Source organism: Artibeus jamaicensis, unplaced genomic scaffold, assembly GCF_021234435.1.
Source record: "Artibeus jamaicensis isolate MK-2021 breed Jamaican fruit bat unplaced genomic scaffold, CSHL_Jam_final scaffold_1019, whole genome shotgun sequence".
Classification (NCBI taxonomy): Eukaryota; Metazoa; Chordata; class Mammalia; order Chiroptera; family Phyllostomidae; genus Artibeus; species Artibeus jamaicensis.
The window spans coordinates 2,940,070-2,965,128 of NW_026522025.1; the positions used below are offsets into that span (position 1 = coordinate 2,940,070).

Genomic DNA, 25,059 nt, shown 5'->3' on the forward strand with positions numbered 1-25,059 from the left:
CAGGGAAAACTACACCTAAAGCATGAGACATTCTTGTCTGTTTTGTACCTTGAGATCCTTAATGACACTTTCTGTGACAATGAACAGAACTTGGTTATATAAGGAAACACAAGAAAGGCCCTCCTGATTCAGACAAAGTGGCTGCTTCCCAACTGAGGAATCTTGGCCAGATTTGCGGCAGCCCTTGGAAGCATAAGCCACTTTCGCCATCATTTCCCTGCCCTAGCCTACTCCTTCTCCTTCTGTCTACCTCTTTCCCTTCCTTCCGAGTCTATCTTTATTTCCCCTCAAAAGCTTCTTTCTTCCTTTTTTTTTTTCATTTTAGCTCTTCTTTTTCCCTTATGTTCCTTGAACTCTCTCTTTGGGGTCTCTAATATTTATTGAACACCTACTAGATGCCAGATTCTATGGTAGGAGCTTTACAAATATCAATTTACTTAATCCTCACAGTAGCCTGTTGGGTGAATATAATCTTTTCCAATTTATAAATGACAAAATGAAGGTTCCAAGAGATTATATAATTCACAAAAGGTCACATGGCTTTATTAGTGAAAATTAGGTTTAGATCTGGGTTTGGCTGAGTCCCAAGTTCATACACATCCCAGTCTATTTTTTCCTCTTTCTCCCTTTCACTTAACTTCCCCCGTACCCTACCCCAGTCATATATTTTTTCTTCCTTTACAAGTATCTTTGGCCTCCTTGCTTTTATCTGGCTTCCAAAGTGTCTGATTCTGGGCAAGTCACTTCATCTCTCTGAATCACTTAACCTCTCTGAGTCTCAGACTCCCCAATTGTCAAATGGGAATTATAACACTGTCCTCCTGCTGAGAGCAGTGGGAGTATTGAGTGAGGTGATGGATAAACTACTACGCAAAAGTTGACTGTTATAATGACAGTTTCTTTCTGCTCTTCTTTTATCTGCATCTCTCATCTCTCTCTTTTTCATCTTGTCCCACAAAGGAGGGGGGTCTCTTTCCATCTCCCTCCTTCTCCCTAGTATTCCACTGTCCACAAAGAGGCTGAAGCTCCCAGGTACAAACAAGGCTCCCCTTCCCCCAGCCATCTCAGCTGGAAGGCACTCACAATTCCTGCCAGCCCACCTCCAGATGACGGCTCCTCCTGTGGCCCACTTCCCACCCTGAGAAAGGCCAGCTGCAGAAGTGCCAGCTAATTGCGGTATGAAATGAAGAAGGAGGCAGCTGCTGGCTTATTATTCCCAGGCCATAGAAACCTAGTCAGCTTCAGAGACCCTTCAGCATGTCGCTTTTCCTTACTGAATATCATAAAAATCGACTCTCTGGACTTTGGTTCATTACAAGTGACAGTGTTAGGGGAGGTGGTGGAGGTGTTGCTTGCCTAGGAAAGGGGCAAACAGATAAAGAAGTAAATAGGCTTAAACCATCAGTTTAGATGAACATGAGGACACAGGTCAAGGCCAGAGACACACATGCCTCCCAAGGAATTGGTACTGAGGGGAGAATATGCCACGTTGTGCAGGTGGGCAGTGGGAACAGGTCCAACTCTCAGACAGCCTGAATTTAAATATAGTCTCAGTTAACTACCAGCTGTGCAACTGTGGGCAGGTTGCCTAATCTCTCTCAGCCTGTTTTCTCACCTGTAGAGTGGGGTAAATATTACATACCTCATAGAGTGGTGAATGAAAATTAAATGCACAAATGTATGTGAAGTGATTGGCATGTGTAATACCAGGCAAATTCCCTTTCCCTTATATTTCCAGTCCACCTTGGTCCCAGCTTCCTTGCCCCTGCATTGCATCCTGGGGCCTTTGGGGAAACCCTCATTTTCTTCATCATTCATTGCCAATCAATAAGCCAGGTCTTTACTGAACACTGACTTTGTATCAGGTCTATATTGAGTGCCAGGGACAAAGGGACACCAAATGAAATTGTGGAGAAAAGACCCACTAACTTAAATGTCAATCTTCACAGGTGCAGAATCCAAAACGGCTCAGAAACCCAATTTTAAAACACCCTTGTGAGGGGCTGGGGTGAGACAAGGGTTAGCCCTTATAGTTTACAGATAGGGAAACCGAGACTTAGAGGTGGAGTATGAGCCAGGGCCCTATCCTTTACCCTCTTGTCTTGCTTTCAGTTGGAACAGTGACAGAACACACTATAACATTTCTAACCCACAGAGAGCAAACCAGAGGAATGCTTAGTGGGGGGAAGAGAGTGGCAGCAGAGGAGAGGGGAGGAAGCTTACAAAAGTTAGTGGGAATGGGAAACTTTAAGGCCAGTACTGAGCAAAACTCTTCACCTGCCTAACTTCTCATTCTTCAGGACTCAGCTTAGACAAGGCCTCTTCATTCTCCTCTGTGCTTCCCTCTGCCAAAACACACGTTCCCCTGCATGGAGAAATCCATTTGACAAAGAGCTCCCATGCAGGGTATTCATGTTATTCATCTGAGCCTCTGCACCAGCTAGAGTATGTGTTTGGTGAGTACTGGTTGAATGAATAGATGAATGAAGGAGGTGGGAATGAGCACGGAGGGTGTGAGTGAGGAGAGGTGGACAGTGGGGGTTGTAAGAACTCAGCTCAGTGAGCATGGCAGATCCTGTTCCGGGCACTGGGAACACTGAGGTGAACCAGACACAGTTCCTACCCTTGAGGAACTCCTTGTCTAGTTTGGAAGAGACATAGTGACAATATTATAGTGATAAATGCTGAGATGATGGGAAGCCAGAGGATTGTCAGGGCACAAAGGAGGTGCCTAAATGAAACTGGGGGCCAGGGAAGGCTTCTTAGAGAAGCTGATTCTTAAGAAAGTATCAGCTAAAGACATATTATTGGGCACATACATGTGCAGTACACCACACAGGGAAAAAAACATGAGCACAGATAACGAGGCAAAACACAGCCTTGGTGCCCTGACCAGTATGGGTCAGTTGGCTGGGCATCATCCTACAAAGTGAAAGGTGGCTTTCAGGGCACATGCCTAGGCTGCAGGTTTGGTCCCATAGTTGGGGCATGTATGAGAGGCAACTGATCAATATTCCTCTCTCACATTGATGTTTCTCTCCTTTTTCCCTCCCTTCTCCTCTCTCTAAACACACACACACACAGCCTTGGTATATCCTAGAAGGACTCTATGGTGATAGCAGTTTGTTATCACTGGAATAGAAAGCTCATCACTTCTTGGCCTTTTGGCTAAGACTGAGTATAGAGTAGAAACCTCAAAGTGGTGAGAAATGAAGTAGTATGTAGCCAAACATGAAGGGCTCATATGTCATGCCAAGAACATGTATCCACTGTCACCTCAAGGGTAACCAAGGTATGAGAACTCTGATTCCAAGTAACCAGCTTATGGGCCTAGCCCATTTGGAGTTTGCTGGCAGAACTCCAAATTCACTCCCCACCTAATTACTGCCAGTGTCCTAGAATGTTCTTCATTAGTAGGCTCGGATGATAACCTTTTCCTCAGGTTCATTAGTAAAGATTCTCAGGAACTAAGAATCTAGTGAGATCACAAAGATGACAACCAATTAATCAGACTAGCCTCCAGTCCTTTCCTCCTAATTGGCTTCATGACAAGGGGATTTTTTTCTGTCTTTAACGGGTCCTGATTCTTAACTGAATCTTACATGATTCCCTCCACCCCAAAATGACCATGTTTACCCACCCAGTCCACAGGCAGCCGTTACAGACCCACGGCACCGCAGACTGTGTCCGCACTGTCTGCTTCTGAATTTGACTTCAGAATTCTTTTCAGAAACTTACCTCTCCATCCTGACACTGCCCCGGGGCACTGCTCCTTCACTTATACGTTCAAATCCCTTCTCCATCCTGCTCTGATACCTCTTCATCTTCATGAAGATGAAGGAGTGTAAGTCTTCAACTCACTCCCCCCACCCCCAGTCACTGATGATTTTGGCGAGGGACTCACTGTCTTCCTCTCTACCCAATGTTGCTCTTATTCTCAGGAGCTTCGGGTTTCATGTGCACAATCCATCCAACACCCTGGCCTCTTAATTCCTTGGCCATCTAATTTCAGCAACCTTTTCTTCCATTCTGTTTCAGTTATGCCCCTGTTTTATAATATGAGCTATTTTGACTTGGATTTGTGTCAGTGGAACTGAGAGAGTTCTGATTAACATAATAGCCAGACTTGGCTTAACACCCATGACCCAGCCTCATCTTGCTGGGTCACACCATGTTCCAGAAACACTAACACTTTGTTATTTGGTGCCTTTGCTCAGGCTATGACTCTTTAGCTCCTACTTGTAAATTATCTTTATTACTCACCTGTGGAGTCACTGATTCCAAAGGGCCTTCCCTTTCTCTTCCCAGCTAGCCTCCACCACTCAGAACATGCAGTGTACTCCCCCCTGCAACACCATGACAGCTTGCTTACCCAGTTGTTCCAGTCAGATCCCAACAGGGAAATGGGAACTATTCTTAATATTTAATCCACAGGGAATTGACTATATAAGTGATAGAAGAACTAAGAGGCCAAATACAATAGTGAGGAAACCCAGAGATTATCAATAGCAAAAAAAAAAACCAACTAATACCGGGACCAAAGGAAGCTAGAACCATGGGAGCAGGAGTCAGAGAAGAAGGGCAGCCTCTACTGGAGAAGCTGGCTAAGGGGCTGGAGGGGGAGGGGGATATCCAGGTTTCTGCCTTTTCCCCATCACCTGCCAGTCTCTCTCCTTGGCTGACCCAGTCAGGGGCCACTGTCATGGGAACCTGGGAAACAGCCTGCAAAGATCAACACCCCAGAGGGGGTTGCAGGAACGAGACAGAGCAGGTAAGGGGTAAAGTATGAGAGCAAACAGGCTAAGGACTAGCACAGACACCTATTCAAAGAATATTGAAATGATCTCTCTATTTCCCTGGTCCTTAATGAGGATTTTGAGGCAGGAAACTCATTCGTGGGTCCATCATGTGTTCAGTGATTGTGGTGGATTACTCACTGCCCTCCCTGCAGAAGATTTTACATCCTGACAGATTGTGAGGTGGTTTGCAGTGCCTCCTTGTGGGAGGAATATATCTCCCCACTTCAACATCAGATTTGATTGTGTGACTTTTTTTTGGCCAATGAATGTGGCCATTCCAAGTCTCACCAAAAGCTTTAAGAAGAGCCTTTGTGTGATTTAGCCATCCCAGATTAGATTCCAGAGTAGGAAGTCGGGATGGAGTTGCAGCTGACTTATAGTGGACTATAATGTAAACAGAGAATATAAGTGAAAGAAAAAAAATTATTATAAAAGCTTCTGACTTGGGTTATGTATTACTGCAACATAATCTAAAGAAATCTCACTAACATCGTGACCGAGGATGGAAATTTGAAGAGAAACTATGGCAGGTTTTTGGGAAAAGGCCACTGGATGATAAAATAGGAGCCTTAGGATTTAAGCCCAAAGGCTGAGTTTGAGCGGTACTGGGCCTGCCACCTACTACCTGTATGCTCAGAAACATCCCATAATCTTTACATGAAAAAGCAATGACACAGAAGTGTGGCATAGCTCTCTGTGTACAAGAAAATATGAACAGTCTGGACTCAGCTTCTTCATCAGTCTACTGGAGCTGATGACAATGCCGCCTTCCAGGTGGGTGAGAGTGAGGGGTCCCAAGAGAACTGCAGCAAAGTCAGTTTTTATCAGTGCCAGCTAGGTCTTTATTTAGCTGTAACCGGGCTCAGTGATGCAAGGTTTCAATAATTCATCCCAACCCCCAAATATTTGGCAAGTGTCTCAGATAAGCAAGGCAGTGTACAAGGGTCCGAGGGGCTGAGTGATGAGTGGAGAACTGTGTAAATTGAAATCATGGGATCAAAGAGGGATGGAGCCGAACAGGCCTTCCCAGTCAACTAATCCATATCCCCTGTTTACCAGAGGGGCAAACGAGACCCGCAGACAGGAAACTAGATGCTCAGTGTCACACAGTAAACTAGTGGCAGAAGCAGGGTAAAATCTTCAGTCTCCTCACTTCTAGTCTGAGGTTTTTCCCACTACATTTTGCTGGAGTGTTTGTGTGTGTTTCAAAGCCACATTTTAAATGAGTCTCTTCTTCCCTTGTGGGTAGAAGTGCATTTACCTTTTAGTAGTTACTAGCATCCCTGGGCTCTAGCCAGACCCATTGCCAGTCAAATCCCAGAAAGGGACAAAAAGCCCCTTTCTGAAGGTCTCATGGAGGCAGAGCCTTAAAATGCCATGCCTCCTGGAATAGGAGTCCCTGAAACTCCTCCACCCTCCCAAAGATCCACCTCATCCATCCTCATCCATCCTCAGCATCTTTATAGTCTCACTCATGTCCAGGGAACTTTATCAAACCCTACTGCTACTCGCTCACAGCTTTAATAAATGCTAGTTGTTGGCCATACCTATAGTCTTGGCTGAGTGAGCTGAGAAAAGCTAAAGAAAGAGAAAATCCTGAAGAGGGATCTCATAAAACAGAGAATAGCAGTATGGCACTAACAAACAGGCCACCGAAACTTACTTAAGAGCTGACGTAGCAGAGGGGTAGATAGGACAGGACTCCAGTGGCAATGAGGGGGGCTGGGCACCTTCCCTCACTTTCTAAGATCTGACCACTTCCTTGCAAAATTCTCAACATGGTCCACAAGACCCTGTGATCTGAACTCTGCCTCTTCCTTCACTCTCATCTCACACAATTCTCTCTGCGATCGTTTAGTCCCTGTGACATGACCTTCTTTCACTCTCATGAGGGTTTCAAGCTCTACCCCACGTTAGGCCTATTCTTACTGTAGAACACTCCCCTCCACCCCTCCACCTCCTCACCCTGCATATCCACCCTTTCCCTGGCTAACTTTTTCTCATCCTTAATTCTCGGCTTAAGTGTCACTTTCTCAGAAGATCTTGACTCTCCAGTCTAAAATTAGGTCTCTCTTTTTCACTTTCTTCATAGCACTGGTGACTTATGTCACTTTTATCTGTCCACCATTACTTCCTTTAGGGAATCCCGAGTTTACACAGTTGTGGAACTATGGGTCATATTTGCCTCCCCCAGCCATTGGGATAGGCATGTGACTCACAGGTGCCAATCATATTCTTCTCTGAGATTAATACATGGCAGCTGGGAGAGAGAGGCTGTTTTTGCAGGAGCTGGGAAGATATGAATCTAGAGCTGCCATCACCCATCGTACCCTCCATGCAGAGTCTGGCTGCAGGAGGAGGCTGAAGGGGTAAGCAAAGCTGAGAACTAGAGAGTACAGTTGAATTCTGGGTCTAACGGACTTCCCAGCTACACAAGGTAATAATTTTGCTCTCTTTTAAGTTAAAGCTAGCTTGTTTTGGGATTTTATCACTTGTTATAACAAGAGTCCTAACTCATGCAGAACTTACAACAGATTTTACCACCTTTATTGAGATATAAATCACATACGATGCAATTCACCCATTTATATGTTTTGCATTATATATTTTTGCATACTTATGTGTTTGAAATTTCTTTCCTCATTAGTTCCATGACAGTAAGGACCAGAGCTGTTTGGTTCACTGTTATATCCCAAGTGCCAAAAAAGAACCTGCCTAACTCAGAGTATATGCTTAAAACATATTTTTAAATGAATAAGTGAATAAATGTATGAAAAATGAATATCTACCCTGTTCTAGGTGCTTGGGATAAGGGGACAAATTAGACATAACCAGCTGCTCTCAAGGTCTAGTAAGAGAGAGAGAGACACTGTAAGTAAGCAAGTTCTGTTAAGCAATAAAGGAAAGCTCAGGAACTGGAGTAGGACAGAGCTGGGTTACTGCCCAAATCTGAGCAACTCATTAATAAGGCCCTCTTCAAGTGCCTCCCTAAACCCTTAATGAAGAATTAATCTCACTTCCATCTATGTTTCTACATAAATTTATGATCTATACTGACTCCACTTCTTCTTAACTGTGTAATCTTTTTTTTTTTTTTTTTTGTTTATTTATTTATTTATTTTTTTAAATTGATTATGCTGTTACAGTTGTTCTATTCCCCCCTTCATTCCCCTCCACCCTGCCCCCCATCCCCACCATTACCCCCCTTTAGTTTATGTCCATGTGTCTCAAGTCCTTTAGGTTCTATATTTCCCATGCTATTCTTGCCCCCCCATCTCTTTTCTATCTACTGTCTATGCTACTTATTTTCTGTACCTTCTCCCCCCATCTCCTCCTCCCACTCCCCTGTTGCTAACCCTCCTTGAGATCTTCATTTCTGTTTCCACTCCTGATCTAGCTGTTCTTTTAGTTTGCTTTTGTTTTAGGTGTGGTTGTTAATAAGTGTGAGTTTGTTGTCCTTTCACTGTTCATGTTTTTTTAACTTCTTTTTCTTAGATAAGTCCCTTTAACATTTCATATAATAAGGGCTTGGTGATGATGAACTCCTTGAATTTGATCTTATCTGAGAAGCACCTTATCTGTCCTTCCATTCTAAATGAAAGTTTTGCTGGATAGAGCAATCTTGGTTGTAGGTCTTTAGATTTCATGACTTGGAATACCTCTTTCCAGCCCCTTCTTGCCTGTAAGGTCTCTTTTGAGAAATCTGCTGACAGTCTGATGGGGACTCCTTTGTAGGTGACTGTCCCCTTAGCTCTTGCTGCTTCTAGGATTCTCTCCTTCATTTTAATTTTGGCTAATGTAATTATGATGTGCCTTGGTGTGTTTCTTCTTGAGTCCAACTTTTTTGGTACTCTCTGAGCTTCTTGGATTTCTTGGAAGTCTATTTCCTTTGCCAGATTGGGGAAATTTTCTTTTATTATTTGTTCAAATAAGTTTTCCACTGGTGGTTGTGTCTTTCCCCCTTCTGGTACCCCTATAATTCGGATATTGGAGCGTTTAAAGATATCCTGAAGGTTCCTAAGTCTCTCCTCATTTCTTTGAATTCTTGCTCCTTGACTCTTTTCTGTTTGGCCATTATTTGCTTTCTTCTGGTCCACTCCATTGATTTGAGTCCCAGTTTCCTTTTCAACGCTATGGGTTTCCTGTGGAATTCCATTCATTTCCATTAGTTTAGCCTTCATATGTTTCTCTAATTTGTGGCTATAATCAACCAGATCTGTGAGGATCCTGATCACCAGTGTTTTAAACTGTGCGTCTGAGAGTTTTGCTATTTCTTCGTCGCTTAGATTTATCTCTGGGGCTTTGAGGTCTTCCTGCAACATTTTTGGTCTGTTCTGGCCCTTTAAATGTGAGAAGTGGCGCCTTGGACTCCCAGGTCGCTGGGTTGTGACGCTGTATGTGGGGGCGTGGTCAGAGCGGGGAAATGGCGGCGCCCTCTACCGCCGCTAGCCACGGGGACGCTGGGCCCCGGGCCCCGGTCCAACCGCCCACTCCCTCGCCTGTCCGCTTGCCCGCAAATAGGCAACCGTAGTCAACACGCAGCACCGCCTCTCCACTGTCTCCTCTGCAGTCGCTCACCCGGTTGGTTGCTCGGTCGCTCACTAGGTCCAGTCCTGCGTTTGGAACCCGTGCGTCTGGATTCCGCGCCCGGGTCCGACTCAGTCCTCCTGTGCAACCCCTCACGAGACGCCGGTTTCGCCCCTTACCAGTCGGGCTGAAGAATTTGTTGTTAATGGACTTCCGAAAAGTTCAATTTTCCGTGTTCTGGTTGTGTTTTCTGATGCTAATATTTAGTTGTCCCTAAACTTGGTTGTGTGAGAAGGCACGGCACATCCACCTATACCTCCATCTTGGCGGAAGTCATAAAATCTTTTAAAAAATAAAAATCTATCCTGCTGCCCCTCCCCCACACGGAGCCCAAGCCGCAGCCAACTTGAAATCTCTTAACTGTGTAATCTTGAACAAGTTACTTAACCTGTAAATTTCATTTTTCAGAGTATTGGACATGCCCTATAGCACCTACCTTGAAGGGTTATAGTGAGCATTAAATGAGACAATCACTGCAAAGTATTTCATACAAGGCCTGACTCTAAATACATCACCCATTATTACCATATATGCCCTATAGTGTGGGTGAGTGGTTGGGCTCTGAAGCCAGACTACGCTTGGGTTCAAACTGTGGCACTACCTATTCCTAACTGTGTGACCTTAAGTAAGTTACTCAACTTCTCTGTGCCTCAGTTTCCTCATCTGTTAAAAAAGTAGTAACTTAGAGATAAGAAAAGTATTTTTCTCAGAGGGTTCTAGGAGATTGAATTAAATGAGTAATACCATAAAACACTTAGAACAGTACCTGACACATGGTAAACACCTAATCAATATTTAACCAACTTGGTTTTTAAAAATCTTAATCATAAGGACTTGGCATGCAAGCTATATTTTCCCTTGACATAAAACTAACTCATTTTTTCTAAAACTTAGTCTTGTTTAACTCTAAGGGCCTGACATGCTGATCATATTTTTTCTAATACACATCAAAACATTACATAAAACCACCTTGCACACTTCTAGTGTCATGAGTCTCTCTTTTTGAGAAACACTGCAATAGGCCCACACAGTCCCATGATTTATGGTTGCCTGAGCAGCAAGTGCTATTCCTTGCCTTTCCCCTGCTTAGAATATCTTGCTCCTCCTTCCTCAGTCAGCTGTTCCTACTTGTCTTTAAGACTCAGTTTGGGCATCATGTCCTCTGACCCCAGTGGTATTCCCACAACCCCAATGGCATATCCCTATCACAACACCAATCACTTGGGGGATCACTGTTTCTATCCTCCACAGACCAGGAAATGTATCCTATCTCAGTGCGCAGTACCTGGCATAGAGTAGGCACTCAGGAAGTCTTAATTGGATTGAAGTAAAATGAGGCAGCCAAATACTTAACATAATAAAAATTTAATCAAAACTTTTTTTTGCAGTATCTACTTGGTGCCAGGCCATATGGTAGGCACTGTGGGTTCAAAAATAAACAAGACTCATTTCCTATCCTCATGGTGTGTTCAGGAGATGGACAAGAAAACAAGTGCACCTAAGTGCAGCGGGCACTGTGACTGCTGCCTATGTGGGGCGCGTGCAGTGCAGACACAAGGAAGAGAGCTCTGGGCAGCCAGGAAAGGCTTCACACACAGAAGGTGTGAAGCTTGAGCTGTTTTGAAAGCTGAGTTGGGGGTTCATTGGATGAATGAAGGTAGGGGGTGGGACATGGAAGAGAGCATTCCAAACAAATGGGGCATAGCTGGTCCAGGGAGAGTGCTGGGTATTGCCCTGGAGACAGCAGGTTGAAAACATAAAGAGATGGCCTGAGATCACCCAGGTGTGGGCTTCACCACATGCTTACTGTTCTGTGAACCACAGATGGGTGGAGGCACTTTCTGGGGCCCAAGAACCTCTGTGATGGTATAAGAACAGCATGGCCCCAAATCACAACCTCCCATTTATTATTCACCTACAGTTTGCTAATGTCTATTCCAGAACACCCTGGGGAATAGAGGAGGGAAGAAAAATATAGGCTACCTCCCCCAACACACATGAACTCATAATACATGCAATATATACAATGCACTTGTATATTAAATAGTTTACCCACATACTAGCCTAAATATCTCTACTTTAGAAACTTATCAGAGTATAACTTTAAACTCCATACTTCTGCAAACTTATACCTAGGTTGTGACAACTACTTACAGAAGACTGGCTAAAAGCTCAGCAGTACATGCATTCTTCTACAGGAAGATTTCCCTAAGTCGATCTTACAGTGGACCCCAATACAAAAAAGAAAAAAAGCTGGCTGTGGCTGGTGTAGCTCAGCGGATTGAGTGCTGGCCTGTGAACCAAAGGGTCACTGATTCAATTCCCAATCAGGGCGTGTGCCTGGGTTTCGGGCCAGGTCCTTGGTGACATGCAAGAGGCAACCACACATTGATGTTTCTCTCCCTCTCTTTCTCCCCTACCTTCCCTTCTCTCTAAGAAATAAATAAATGAAATTTGAAAAAGAAAAGAAAAAGCTGCTATTTTAAGCAAATGTAGGCAGGAGTCCTGCTGCGGGGCCACTGAGACACACGTGCGGCACTTTGGTGTCAATGGAGCACAAGAGTCAAGATGCTTTAACCTTGGGAAACAGAGCATTACTGAGCTGCATACTCCAGCCTCACTGTTTCATCCCTTCACACAATAACTTTTGTTGTGAAATGTGTTTTGGTGAGGAAGTGTCAGTTTACATTGAGAGAAAGTATAAGACACAGCCTATGATGTTCAGTGTTATAGTTACTGTAAGGTTGTTTGACATTAAGAACATTGTCATACACCACAAATAGTCTGCTCTACAGTTGCCAATGAAGAGCAGTTGTTCTCTGGAACAATGGGTTTGTTTTTTACTTAAGAACCATCTCTGAACCATGTAACTGATTATGTTTTCCTCTTTGCAATGGTTGCTAGGAAGCTCAAAGCCAATATTTTGGCCCAACTCTTGCACGTGCCCAAGAATTTACAATATACATACTTATCTCACCCCTGGTTCCTCTTATTTTCCTCATACCTTTGCTTTTCCTTTGCTCCAATTTTCTCACTTATGTAGGTTTTTAAAAAATGTATTATGATGATTTTTATAAAACATTTCATGTCTTTTATAGAAGGAGCTGATTTTTAAAAGTTCATAATTTGGTTTTACTTATATATCCAATGTAACAAATATACACATATAACAAGTAGTGAATTACATGGCACAAAGCTCTATGTACATCACACAAATATAAACCAATACTCACAGAGCACATATGTACATACTTCACAATCATAACCCCCAATGTCAGAATCCCATGCACACATGCACACACATGAACACACATGTTATGTACATACCAAGCTGCTCTGCGAGGAGCCGGCCCTTCTCAGTGGGAACAACCCTTTCTTCCTCCATGTCACACTTGTTTCCCACCAGGATAACCTGTGCATTGTCCCAGGAGTAGGTCTTGATCTGAGTGGCCCTAAAGAGTGACAGAGACAGGACCATGCTAATGATACCCCCTAGACTAAAGAGGACTCTGTGGAGCTTGAAGAAGTAAATTCTCTTCCATGGGAATACCAACATCCAAGTTACTGTCAATTAATTCAGCTAAGGACAGAGACAGATACCTGCCCCTACTGGCTGTCACAGAGGCTGACCCCTGAGCCCTGGTTGCAAACCTCACCTACCTCTTTGGAACCCTTTTCTAATGCATCTGCCTATCCCTCTTCTCACCGGGTAGAGAGCTCTTTCTAAAACATCTATCTGACCATATTTTTCTTAAAAGATTTCTTTCCCCCACTACTCGTGCAATAAAGTCTAGTTCCCTCAGTTAGATGTTAAAGACCTTTCACTTCCTGTCTCTCCAGCCTCATCGACTTTCCTCCCCCTTTACAAACCTTCTCACCCATTCCCCAAATGCTCTTCTGTGGCTTGTGCCTTTGCTATACAGTGAATCCTTTTCCCACACTAACTTGTCCTCCAAGGCCCAAGACTTATCCCACAGTTCCCTGCACAGAGACTTCCGCAGGCCCAGCTAGCCTCTCCCTCCCCTCCTATGTGAATCATACCCCTTAGATCATGATTACTTGTAGAAACCAAAATGTCAGCAGTGCTTTCTTTCACATACAATGATTACAAAACTTAAAAAAAAAAATAGTTTCCTGCCCTGGCTGGTGTGGCTCAGTGCATTGAGTGCTAGCCTGTGAACCAAAGGGTCTCTGGTTCAATTCCCAGTCAGGGTACATGCCTGGGTTGCTGGCCAGGTCCCCTGTTGGGGGTGTGTAAGAGGCAACCAATTGCTGTAGCTCTCACACATCGATGTTTCTCTCCCTCTCTTCCTCTCTCTAAAAATAAATAAATAAATGAGTAAAAGAAAATTAAAAAAATAGTTTCTTATACTTTTCAAATCTTGAAAGTATGTTTTCTATAATTAGAAACAAAAATTTAAAAGATGGTGTAAAGTAGGACCCTTATATTGTGGAAACTTCTTTGTGTGGGATGGGCTTGACTCTGTCCCTGACCACCCCATCACGTAGAATGGTTACTTCCCCTTTTGTCTCCCTACATGTTTACTGGGCATTTGGCTGAATTTATCTGTCCTTTCTTTGAGGGCAGGGACATGTTTATTCAGCTGTGAGGTGCCAGCACCCAGCAAAGAGAGCAGAGCAGAGAAGTTGACAGTGAACATCTGATGAGTGAATAAGCCAATGAGTTAATGCTGAAGTAGATCTAAAATTATGACCCTATCCTGACATTGACCCTTAGTCTAACTCAATCTTAACTACAGCCAGGACTTACTACTGGCTCTGCTCCTGAAACTAATCCAACCACCAACTTTCTTTAATGGTGAGAAGTGATTCCATGAAATGATGGAATTCAGTCAACTACCTTTTGTTGTGAGCCAACAAAGAGCTACATTCAGTGCTAGGCACTGAGGCTTCAATGGCAGGTAGAGGCTAGTCTGTGACTAAGTTTCTCACAGGCAAATTTCAAAGGCCAAGGCTTAGGAGACATACATACTTAGACTTCAGCCTCGAGGAAGTAACTGGAGCCAACTCATGCAACTCTTCCTGTCATTTTCCTCCCTCTTCCCACTCCATCCACTTTCAGCTCCCAGATAAGCAACTTGGGTTATCTTGGAGGAATTGTCACCAGGTGTTAAAGTCACTGTGCTCCTGAGGTGGAATGAACAGGGATTGATGGAGAAAGGGAAGGAGGTCAAGGCCAACAAAGAATGAGTGGTGGATGGCACTTAAAAAGCTAATCACTCCTTGGAGGGAGATGGGAGGAGGGGGGAAAATCATAACTGAGTGAAGGGAGTAAGAAAGGGAAAAAGGAAAAGAGAAAAGAAGAGTAAAGAGAAAAGAAGGGGAAAGAAGGGAGGTAGAGGGGAATTGTTAAAGGGAAGGGGGAGAAGGAGGAAGAAGAGGATGACAGAGAGGCTGAGAAGGAAAACCATGAATGAATGACAGACATGCAGATGGCATCCTGCACTGCTATTTAGAATGTGGGGGTGCAGCAGGCAGCCTGCAAGGTCACTCTCATCTCAAGGCCCCAAGGTACAAATAGTGCTTCAGTCACACCCACTGTTCCTTGGGAAATGGGCAGCTGTTGACAAAAGGGAGCAGGAAAAAAGCTTAGCACTTCCCAGCCCTGCTGCTGTGTGTCTGGCCTGCCCAGACTCTCTGATTCTGAAGAAGAGCCACAGCACAGATGCTCCACCTTCCCCCATCCTCATCCTCTCCACTGATGGGAGCACAGGGTCCTGGCCCTTCCCTCTCACCTGTCCTTTTGCTCACACTCCTCTCTCCCTATAATTTATGCCCCAGGAAGAAAGATGGGTTGCTCAGAGGTTGTACCACTGGGAAGCTGTGCTGATTTCCACTGTGAATTGAATCTTGACTTGGTTTGGATGTACTCCTGGACCCCTAACCCAGCTCAGGGATAAACTTTGTAGGGAAGCAGTGTATGGATTCACTCACTATTATGTGGCCAGAATGATCTTTCTAAAACATTAACCTGAACCTGTTGGTTCCCTGTTCAAATGTCATCACCTGTGGGATAAAATCCAAACTTCTTACTCCATCACACAAAGTCCTTCATGACCTCTGCTCTTTCTATTCTCTTACCTACCTTCTTGCCTTTGCGCATCTCTATTTTTTCCTGTACATCCTTATCCATTCACCCCTCTGGTTAACTCCCGTTCATCTTACAATGTGCAGCGTATGTGTCTGCAACTCCAGGACACCTTCCCTGACTCTCCAAGCTGCACCACAGAGCCCTCCACTGGGTTCCCACAGCCCCAGTGACTCTCTTCATCACTGCACTTGTCACATGATATTTTCATTGCCTGCTTACTTATCTGTCTTCTCCTCTCATCCATGAATTCCTTGAGGACAGGAGCCAATCTGATTCACCCAGATATCTCTAGCCCAAGGCACACTTTAGGTGTTCTTGAATAGTTTCATGAATGAATGAATGAATGAATGAATGAATTCTCATACCAATCTTGGACAGCATTGAAGGACTCCTCATTGGTGATATCATACATCAGAATGAAGCCCATGGCCCCACGGTAATAGGCTGTGGTGATGGTCCGGTACCGCTCCTGCCCAGCTGTGTCCTGGGTGGAAGAAGGAAAGAGTCAGCCTCCTAGAAAGCTTGCTTTTGTTTCTAAAAATTCCCCACAACAATTAACTAATAGGAGCACCTATTATGTGTCCTGTATTATACTTGGTGACTAGAATAAAATGGTTGTTAAAACCTCATAGAAATGAATAAGCATATAATTAAAATCCCAGCAGAAAAATGGGCAAGAGGACTGAACAATTCAGAGAAGAAATGTAAATGGATAGAATCTAAAGGACTTGAGACACATGGTCATAAACTAAAGGGGGGTAATGGTGGGGATGGGGGGGTAGGGTGGAGGGGAATGAAGGGGGGAGTAGAACAACTGTAACAGCATAATCAATTAAAAAATAAATAAATTTAAAAAAAAGAAATGTAAATGGATATTTATTATATAAAAAGGTTTTAACCGTATTTTAAATTATAATTCCTACTATAGATTAGGATATAATGAGATGTGCAACTTGGTTCAGTCTTTCTGGAAATCAATATGGAAGTCTCAAGAGCATCAAAATTATCTGTACTCTTTGACCTAGAATTTTTTCTCCTAAAATGTTTTCCTACAAAATTAGCAAATCAGACAAATACCTAATCACAAAAATGTTTGTTATCACTTTATTTAGACAGTCAAAAAGTATCATCAACTTATATATTCAACAATAGGAACATGGTTAAAATGTAAAAATTTTTATGTTTATTTTTGGAAGAATATTTAATGACATGGGATAATGCTTGTATTTGTGATATCAGCTTTTTAAGTGTGTGTGCAGAGATGAAATCTGGAAAGAAACACATCAAAAGTTAAGTTATCTCTGTATGAGAGACAAGAATTATCAGGACTTTCATTTTCTCTTTATATTTTTATTTTCACTACAATAAGTATGTATTACTTTTACATAAGAAGAAATAAACATTTTTACCAAAAAAATATTTCCTAAGACAACTCTTTATTTCAAGCAGCTCACAGTGGAGTTGGAAAAACAAACAAGTAAGCAAGCCAGCCAAACCAAGCCCAACAGAGAAGTGTCTCCGGATCACAATGGGATGCTTCCCAAAGGTCCCCACAGTCCTCAGGTGAGGGACCAGCCAATCTCCCTTGTGTCATCACAGTTTTAGACTGTGTAATACCTGAGCATGTATAAGACACTTACAATAACATATATATTAGTTCTTTTTAAAAACATATTTTATTTATTTATTTTTAGAGAGAAGGGAAGGGAAGGAGAAAGAGTGGGAGAGAAACATCAGTGTGTGGTTGCCTCCCATGTGTCCCCACTGGGGACCTGGCCTGCAACCCAGGCATGTGCCCTGCTGACTGGGAATCAAACCGGTGACCCTTTACTTCACAGGCCCGCACTCAATCCACTGAGCTACACCAGCCAGGGCACATATATATTAGTTCTTTCAAATTTTATCAAATCCCTGTGAGGTTGGTGTTATTAGTATTTGCATATTGTAACTGAGAATAGAAAAAAAAAAACAAAACCAGAGAGGCTAAGTGACTCTCCTAAGGTCTCAAAGCTAGTGACAAAAGCTATGCCTTAAATCCAGGTTTTCTGATTCCAAGTCCAATGCACATACCATTATACCCCAATCAATAAAAAATTTATTTACAAGCACTCATTGGACACTATCTATAATGATAATGGGAATAATAATAATTATAGCATGACATTATTAGTACCTATGCTGTACCTATTATCCACAGACTTTAAAAAACCCTGAAGGGTATATATTACTCTCTTTTACTGATGAGAAAAACTGAGGTTCAAAGAGATTGCCCACTAAATGTCAAAATTGTGATTCAAAACAAGTCGGTCTGACTCCCACACCCATTACACTATATTGCCTTGGCCATGAACCATCATTTGGGTGATACAAAAATGGAACCATCTCTGCCCTCAGGAAGCCTCAGTAAAAGTGTAGAGGTGGCTAAGACATGCCACATCAAACTGATAATTAGCAATAGGTACCAGTATGTCATCAGTACCAGATAAGTTGTAAAAAGAAAATGTGCCACACAAGTCAGGTAAGGTAGGTAGTTATGGAAGGTGTCAACTCAGAGATAGTGTATCAATTAGGATAGACTGAGTTTCAGTAACAAGCAAGCACAACTCTCAACAGCTTAAACAACACGGTGTTATTTTTCATTGTTGTTACATATCCACTAGGGGCTAAGGGTTGACTGGGTGCTCTGGTTTTTGTCCTTATTCTAGGATAAAGACTGACAAAGCAGCTACCAGAGGAAAAGAAAGTACATGACTTTCCCTGGCTGGTATAGCTCAGTGGATTGAGCATGGGCCTGGGACCAAGGGGTTGCAGGTTCCATTCCCAGTCAGAGCACATGCCTGGGTTGCAGGCTGGGTCCCCAGTTGGGGGCATGTGAGGGGCAACCACACATTGATGTTTCCATCTTTTTCTCCTTTCCTTCCCCTCTCTCTAAAAAATAAATAAATAACATCTTTAAGAAAAAGAATGACTCATGTGTTGGTGTTAAACTTCCACTTTTCTCATTTCACTGGCTGAAGCAAGTCACATGACCACACCCAAGAAAGTGCAATCCATGGTATGCCCATGAGGAGACAGCATAATGACTCCCACAGGCGAGTCTCTATGGAGCCCAGAAGCATTGCCTAAAGATGTGCTTATTTGGCAGTAGAAGGAGGAAAACAGAGACTTTTCTAAAGAATTTCCAAGCAGAGAAGTGAAGGAAAGGTATTTTGTCAGAAGAAAGTGTTGTCAGTAAGCACTTTAGAAGAACTCAAGGAATGATGGGAAATGGGTAGATGATGAATCTACAGAGAACTTTGAATGCTATGGCATGGGATTAACATAATTAAATCTAGATTTCAGAAAGATCACTCTGTGATGTGGAGAGTGGGCTGGAGGGAGAAGACATGGGAAGCAGAACTGCTGGTTAGAAGATCTTTGCAGTGGTTCACATGAGACCCGATAGGGATTTGAACAAGAGTGGTGGCCATGGGAATGGAATAAAACCAGATTCAAAAGGTATCTAAGAGGTGAATTATAGACATAGAGGCAGATTAGATGTGAGGAGATGAGAAACCAAATGTAACAGTTATGTTTCTGGCAGGGCTCAGCTTCAGCACATCCTCAGTCATTCAGCTGTGGCCCAGACTTGCATGGGATTACCCAGCCAAACAAAATCTGCATATAACACACCCACTATCCTTGGAGAGCCTGTGAATCACCATCTCCTGTCCATTGAATATGGTCTTTGGGTATCTTGCCCTTCACCTCAAAAAGCTTCTCAGAGTACTTTGACCATAAACAATACCTCTCTCTAAGAGGCCTAGCAAACAGAGTCTTCTCTAGCTAGTGAATAAGTGAGTAGATGAATGAATTAATGAATGAATGATGAGATGGATAAGTGAGTTAGTGAACATCTAACACTGGGAATCTTAGGCACTACTGAGAGAAACATTCACTGTCTGCCGTATCTACACAAAAGCTCTGTGTGAACCTATGAAACAGGGCAACGATATTTGATCCACCCCTCCCATGCCCTTGCCTCTGCTTCATGACCCCCTCAGAGCCAACACCACAGACAAGACTTCTCCCACAGATCTGCAGGGTCAGATTCTAAATCTTGTCTTCTAGGGTTTAGAAGTAAGCCACACTTCCATTCAGTCTGGTGATCCAGAGGCCCAGGTAGGATTTCTGACAAAATGCACTGCCTCCAGGTCTCAGGACTTCTCACTTCACCTGCATTATTCCGTTTCTCTGTGAGAGTTTCTAGTCCCTCATCTCTGCCAGAAGCCTGGCTCTGTGCCCCAGGTTTTGACAGAAGAGTCCTGTCACCAGTTGATGTCCAATTAATTGGAAATCCTGGTATGGAATAATAAATGACCTTGGACATGGAATCAGTTTCATCTCTGTACTCCCAGTGCCTGGCACAGAGCTAGGCGCACAGTAGGGATTCAAGTACTACTTGTTAAACAAAAAGGCCATGTAGTTTTGGGGTTAAAGCATGGTTTTTGGAGTTAGGCTACTGGGTGTGAGTCCCTGTTCCGCCACTTACTAACTATATGATTACGGAAGGCAGTCTCCAAAACAGCTTCCTGTGATCAACATCTCCAGTTTTCATGCTCTTGTGTGATCCCCTCCCTGGGCAATTTACCTTTGGGGGCCTTAGTTCCTTTTTCTCTAAGAATGGAAATAATAGCAATATCTTTGTAAAGTTATTGTAGAGATTAAGAAAGTTATATCTAAAATGCCTGGGATAGTTCCTAGTACACGGTAAGTGCCCGATGGGCATCAGTTATTATTTTTGTATTTCCAGAGTCAGCCCCAGAGCAGGTTCCTAGGCTCTGCCCAGCTGGAGCAGATGCGTCTCATGTCACATGTCACTTCCATCTCATTACACCTGCCTATGGCTGCCGCCAGACAGAATCTCAACATGAAGCTTCCCTCAAAGAGTAGCAAATGGCCTGATAGAAAGGAAATGAATGAATGAAAGAGTTAGGCCAAAGCAGGCTGTGGCCTAACTCTCACTCTACCATTCAGCACCTGTATGATTTTGGACAGCTCGATTTTTTTCATCTCTCTGAGGCTTAGCTTCCTCGCACCTGAACTGGAAATAATAATGCCTACTTTGCAGGGTGTTTGTAATAAAATAATATGTTTTTTAAGTGCCTAGCTCATAATAGGAAATCAAGCATGGGAAGTTACCGCTTCCCATTATTATTTAATTTTTCCAAGCCTTCATTTCCTCATAGGTAGTGTGGTGATAGTAAGACCAACTGTGAAGTTGTTGTGTAAGGATTAGAGATAACATATAAGTAGAGCCTGGCAGAGTGCCAAGCACATAGTAGCTTCTCAATAAAGCTCATAGTAGCTGCTGCTATTACTGTTGATATTATTGTCATTGTTATTTCACCTAAAAATAAACAAGATTGGAAACAACAACAATCCAGCTGTTAAAATCCTGTACTCAATGGAAAGAAAGTAGCCCAGAGAATAGTTCCTAAACCTCCCTCTCTCTATCTTTTATTTTTAAAAATCACTTTGATGAACATTGATTCCCCTCCCACTGATCAGAGTCAGAAATAGAACAAGAGAGGAGACAGGAAGAAGAAAGTGGCATGACTCACTGGCTACTTGAGGAAAGAGACCAACCATGTCATCAAGAGCAATCAATTCACTCTGAGAAACAGACATTCATTGAGCTCTTCATATGGGCATAGCATTAAGCCAGAGAGTAGACACCAGGGTAAGTAAGCCACTGCTCTGGCCTCCAGTGTGGCAGACAGACACAGGGGCAGGGAGGAAGGGAGCTAACATCAGCTGAACACCAAGTTTGCAATAGGCTCTTTGATAAGTGCTTAACATATGGGATCTCATTTATTTGTAGTAACAAAATAAAACTGCTAGTTGAGCACTGTTATATGCCAGGCACTTTTCTTATTTTACTTAATTTTCAAAATAGCCTTGAAATACTGTCATTTCTATCTTACAGATAAGGAAAGGTTAACAATTTGCCTAAGATCTTGCAACCAGTTCATGGCCCACTGAGATGCAAGGCTGGGTCTCTCTGATTCCAAAGCCTGTGCTCTTCCCAGCATGCCCTTTTACATTATTTCTGTTCATTGTTACATCAGCCTGGAGAAGGAAAATGTCAGTTCCATTTTATATGTAAATTAACTGAAAGTCACCGAGATTAAGTAGATTGCTAGAGTCATGAACTAAATAAGAAGGGAGACTAAGGATTCAGATTCTGTCTTTGTGAATTTTTCAATACAGCCTACAGCCCAGCCAGACTGTGTAGTTTTTATTCCCTTCTTCCTTCCCCCCACACCCGCCCCGAGACAGAACCTAGCCCACTTCACAGCCTCCAAGATAGAAAGTCTTCCAACCATGTTAAGACTTCCTGGGGCCTACAATCTCCCCTCCATCAGAGGGTAAGGCTGGAAATCACACACCAAGTTTAAATGGAAGGACATGTGTCTGGCACAAAGGTTATGTGTAACCAATGTTAGTTATCTTCTCTATCCTCCATTGCATAATCCATTTAAACAGACCATTCATTTCTTTTTGGAATTTCCTCATGGTTGCCCACGCTTATTTCTGCTCCATGTTTCTGTTCACGCTATTCTCTCTGCCACATGTGCCCTCTCCCAGCTCCTTTGCTTGTATTGACTATCATCAGGTTGTTAAATTCTAAAGTTAAAAAGAAACCTTAGAAGTTATTCAATCCACCCTCTCACTCAAAATAGAAATTTCTTCCATGGCAGTCTTGTATTGAGTGTTTCCAACGTTGGATGCCCACCTTTGAAATGCAGCCATTCCACTGATGGATGGTTCTGATTGTTAGAACATTTCTTCCTTCTGCTGAGCTGAAATCTGCATGTGGTAATTTCTATCCATTGATTTAATTTTGTCGTCTGGAGACACAAAGAATAAATCTAATTTTTCACTCATGCAGTAGCCAAATATTTAAATTCTAGGATTGTTTAGCTCTTAGAGTTTAGGAAGTTAATTCTTATTGTCTCAGTTAATTCCCAGAGGGCCCCCTGGGGGAGAAGGACCGAATATCCTTCCACAAAAGCCGCAGCTGAGTGCTGAAAACGTGAAGGACAGCGAATGATGAAAAGGGGCTTCTGGCTCCAAGAAACCACAGTGCTGTGTACAAAGGTTTGGCTCCAAGAAACCACAGTGCTGTGTACAAAGGTTACATCTCTGATGTTTTAAATCCCCTGTCACAGGGACCTTGACAATTAGCAGAATGATCAACGACAGCGATGGGAACTTGAAATGGTAACAACTGAAGGAAAGAAAATGTCTACGACTCTGGGGACTGGAACTGTTATGTTCAAACATCTAAAGTGCCTACTGGGGCTTTCCTTCTTTCCCTTTCTTCTTCTCTTTCAAATCTTCACTGGGCGTTGATTCTGTGGCAAGTGTTGGCCAGGTCCTGAAGATCAAAGGATGAACAGGATGCAATACCTGCTTGATTCCCTGGATGGGGATTCCGAAGCCAGAAGGCCCACTCTCTTGGCGACTTCACAAGTGCCTGTCCTTGAAGCAGGGCCCTTTGGAGCTTAGCACCACAGAGAAGCTGCCCTGACCACCTGGCAAAGTCAAATGTTCCAATTACAGGCTCTCCTGGCACCACGTGCTTCTTCTTTGTAGCACTCATCCCCACTGTAATTTTGTATTTATTTGTATAATTATTTGATTAAGGTCTTGTCTCCCCCGCCAAACTGCAAGTGCCATAAGAACAGGATGTCTGGTTTTGCTTATTATTGTGTCTGGCACAGCACTAGCATGTAGGATGGGAGAGGTTTCCAGTAAACACTTGTAGAAAGGATGGATTTATTGGGTGTCTGCAACATTTTTGATCGAGCACACCGAATGTCAGATAGGTCATTCAAAAATCCAAAGCTCATTATCCCCCTCTCAGTCTAAATCCCTTCCCTGGTTTCACACGACCCGCACAATGGGGTCCAAGTTTCTCAGTGAACATACAGACCCTTTCTGCTCCTTCCCTCTTACTCTTCCATTGAATCAACGAGTTCCAGCTTTGTCTAACCACTTGTGGTTTCCCAAACACACTGCTTCTTCACACCTGTGGGCCTCGTGCTGCTGTGCTAAGCTTTGCCTGGAATCTCCTTCTCTTTTATATATAGTTCACAACCTGTTCGAAAGCTACATCACCTCTGAAGCTTTCTCTGACCTTGTTTCCTCTCACAGAGTAAATTCCTTTTCTGCCCTTTTATGGTTTAGCATTATATCACTGCACACATCACATTTCTTATAATTACTGGCTTATTTGTCTGTCTCTTCTTTCAGCCTATGAGCATCTTGACCCACTCTTATATTTGGCTAAATCCCAGGTCCTCAACTATAGCATCTTATACATAGTAGACACTTAATAAAAATGCTGGTGAATGAAACCCATGGGCTGACAATGTGCCAAGTAGGGAAAACTCATTTAGGACCTGAGGGTTGGTTGGAAAAGGGTCTGTAAGATCATATTAACCACCTTCTCTTTCTAGTTCCTTTCCATCTTATAGACAAAAGAGGGCGTCCCAGAGCAGTGACGGACTTGAGAGGTCACACATCTAGTAAGAGGTTAACTCTGAAGCCTCTATCCCTGGATCCTACCCTGTTATATAACTGATCTCCCAAGCCAGGCTCCTCTCTCCTTTCTCTTCAATCCACTTCCTCCAGGCCGGATTGGGTGGGGGTGGGGGGATGATGAGCATTAGGGAGGCAGGTAATTCGAGCTCCCAGGCTAGCTCTCCCCACACCCACCATCCAACCCACAGTTGCCAAGCTCCAAGCCCTTTGTATTTTGCAGCAGCTGGGAGAAGAGGCCAGTTATGTCCCAAGGGGGTGGGAGGAAACCAGACAGAGAGAGCTTTACAGGAAAGTTTAGGTGCAGCCAGGTAGAAGCAGAGGACTGAGGAATAGAGAGCACAGTCCCTTGCAGCTGGCTTGGTGTTATACCCATCTATCCTCAGTATAGTTCACAAGCATTTTTGTTGCATCATCTCATGGAACTCTAACAATGGCCCTGTGATGCAGACTTTTTACAGCCAGAAGAAACCAGTCATCTTAGAGCTCATTAAGTGTGACAGCTTATTCTGCAAGTAGAGAAGCTGAGACCCAGAGAGGTTAAGTGACTTTCCCAAGGTCACACAGCTACTGACTTTCCAGCTGGTCTGAGACTCCAACCCAAATATTTTGACTCCACATGCAGTGTTCTTTCCAGCATACAATGTATTATTGTCACTATTGATTTACAGGTGAGAAAACTGAAGTTCAAGGGCACATAGCTAGTAACTGGTAGATCCTTGAGGGCAGAGGGCAGGAAAGATGTCATTAGACTCCAGGACTGGGGGTTATAAAGCGCTTCCCTGCCCAATGGAATCCTATCTAACTCTTGAGATCTAAGTCAAAGGGCACCTATTCTGGAAGTTCTTTGGAATCCAGCATTGAAATTCATCATCATTCCTCTGGGCTTCCACAAAATGTACTTGGATCTTATCTTAGAGGCAATGGACTATACAATATTAGAGCTAGAAGGCCATTTACTAGCATTTACTA

At 43.3% G+C, this 25,059-nt stretch overlaps 1 protein-coding gene across 2 annotated transcripts in view; it reads right to left on the reverse strand.

The window, feature by feature from the left end:
- Positions 1-25,059, reverse strand: part of RAB3B (RAB3B, member RAS oncogene family) — a 65,526-nt gene that overhangs the window by 5,153 nt on the left and 35,314 nt on the right. For both annotated transcript variants that reach the window (XM_053655637.1, XM_037148777.2), the window contains exons 3-4: positions 15,864-15,982; positions 12,714-12,838 (exon numbers count right to left, since the gene is read on the reverse strand). In XM_053655637.1, the coding sequence (XP_053511612.1) occupies positions 12,714-12,838; positions 15,864-15,982 (244 nt within the window). The remainder of the gene's footprint in view (positions 1-12,713; positions 12,839-15,863; positions 15,983-25,059) is intronic.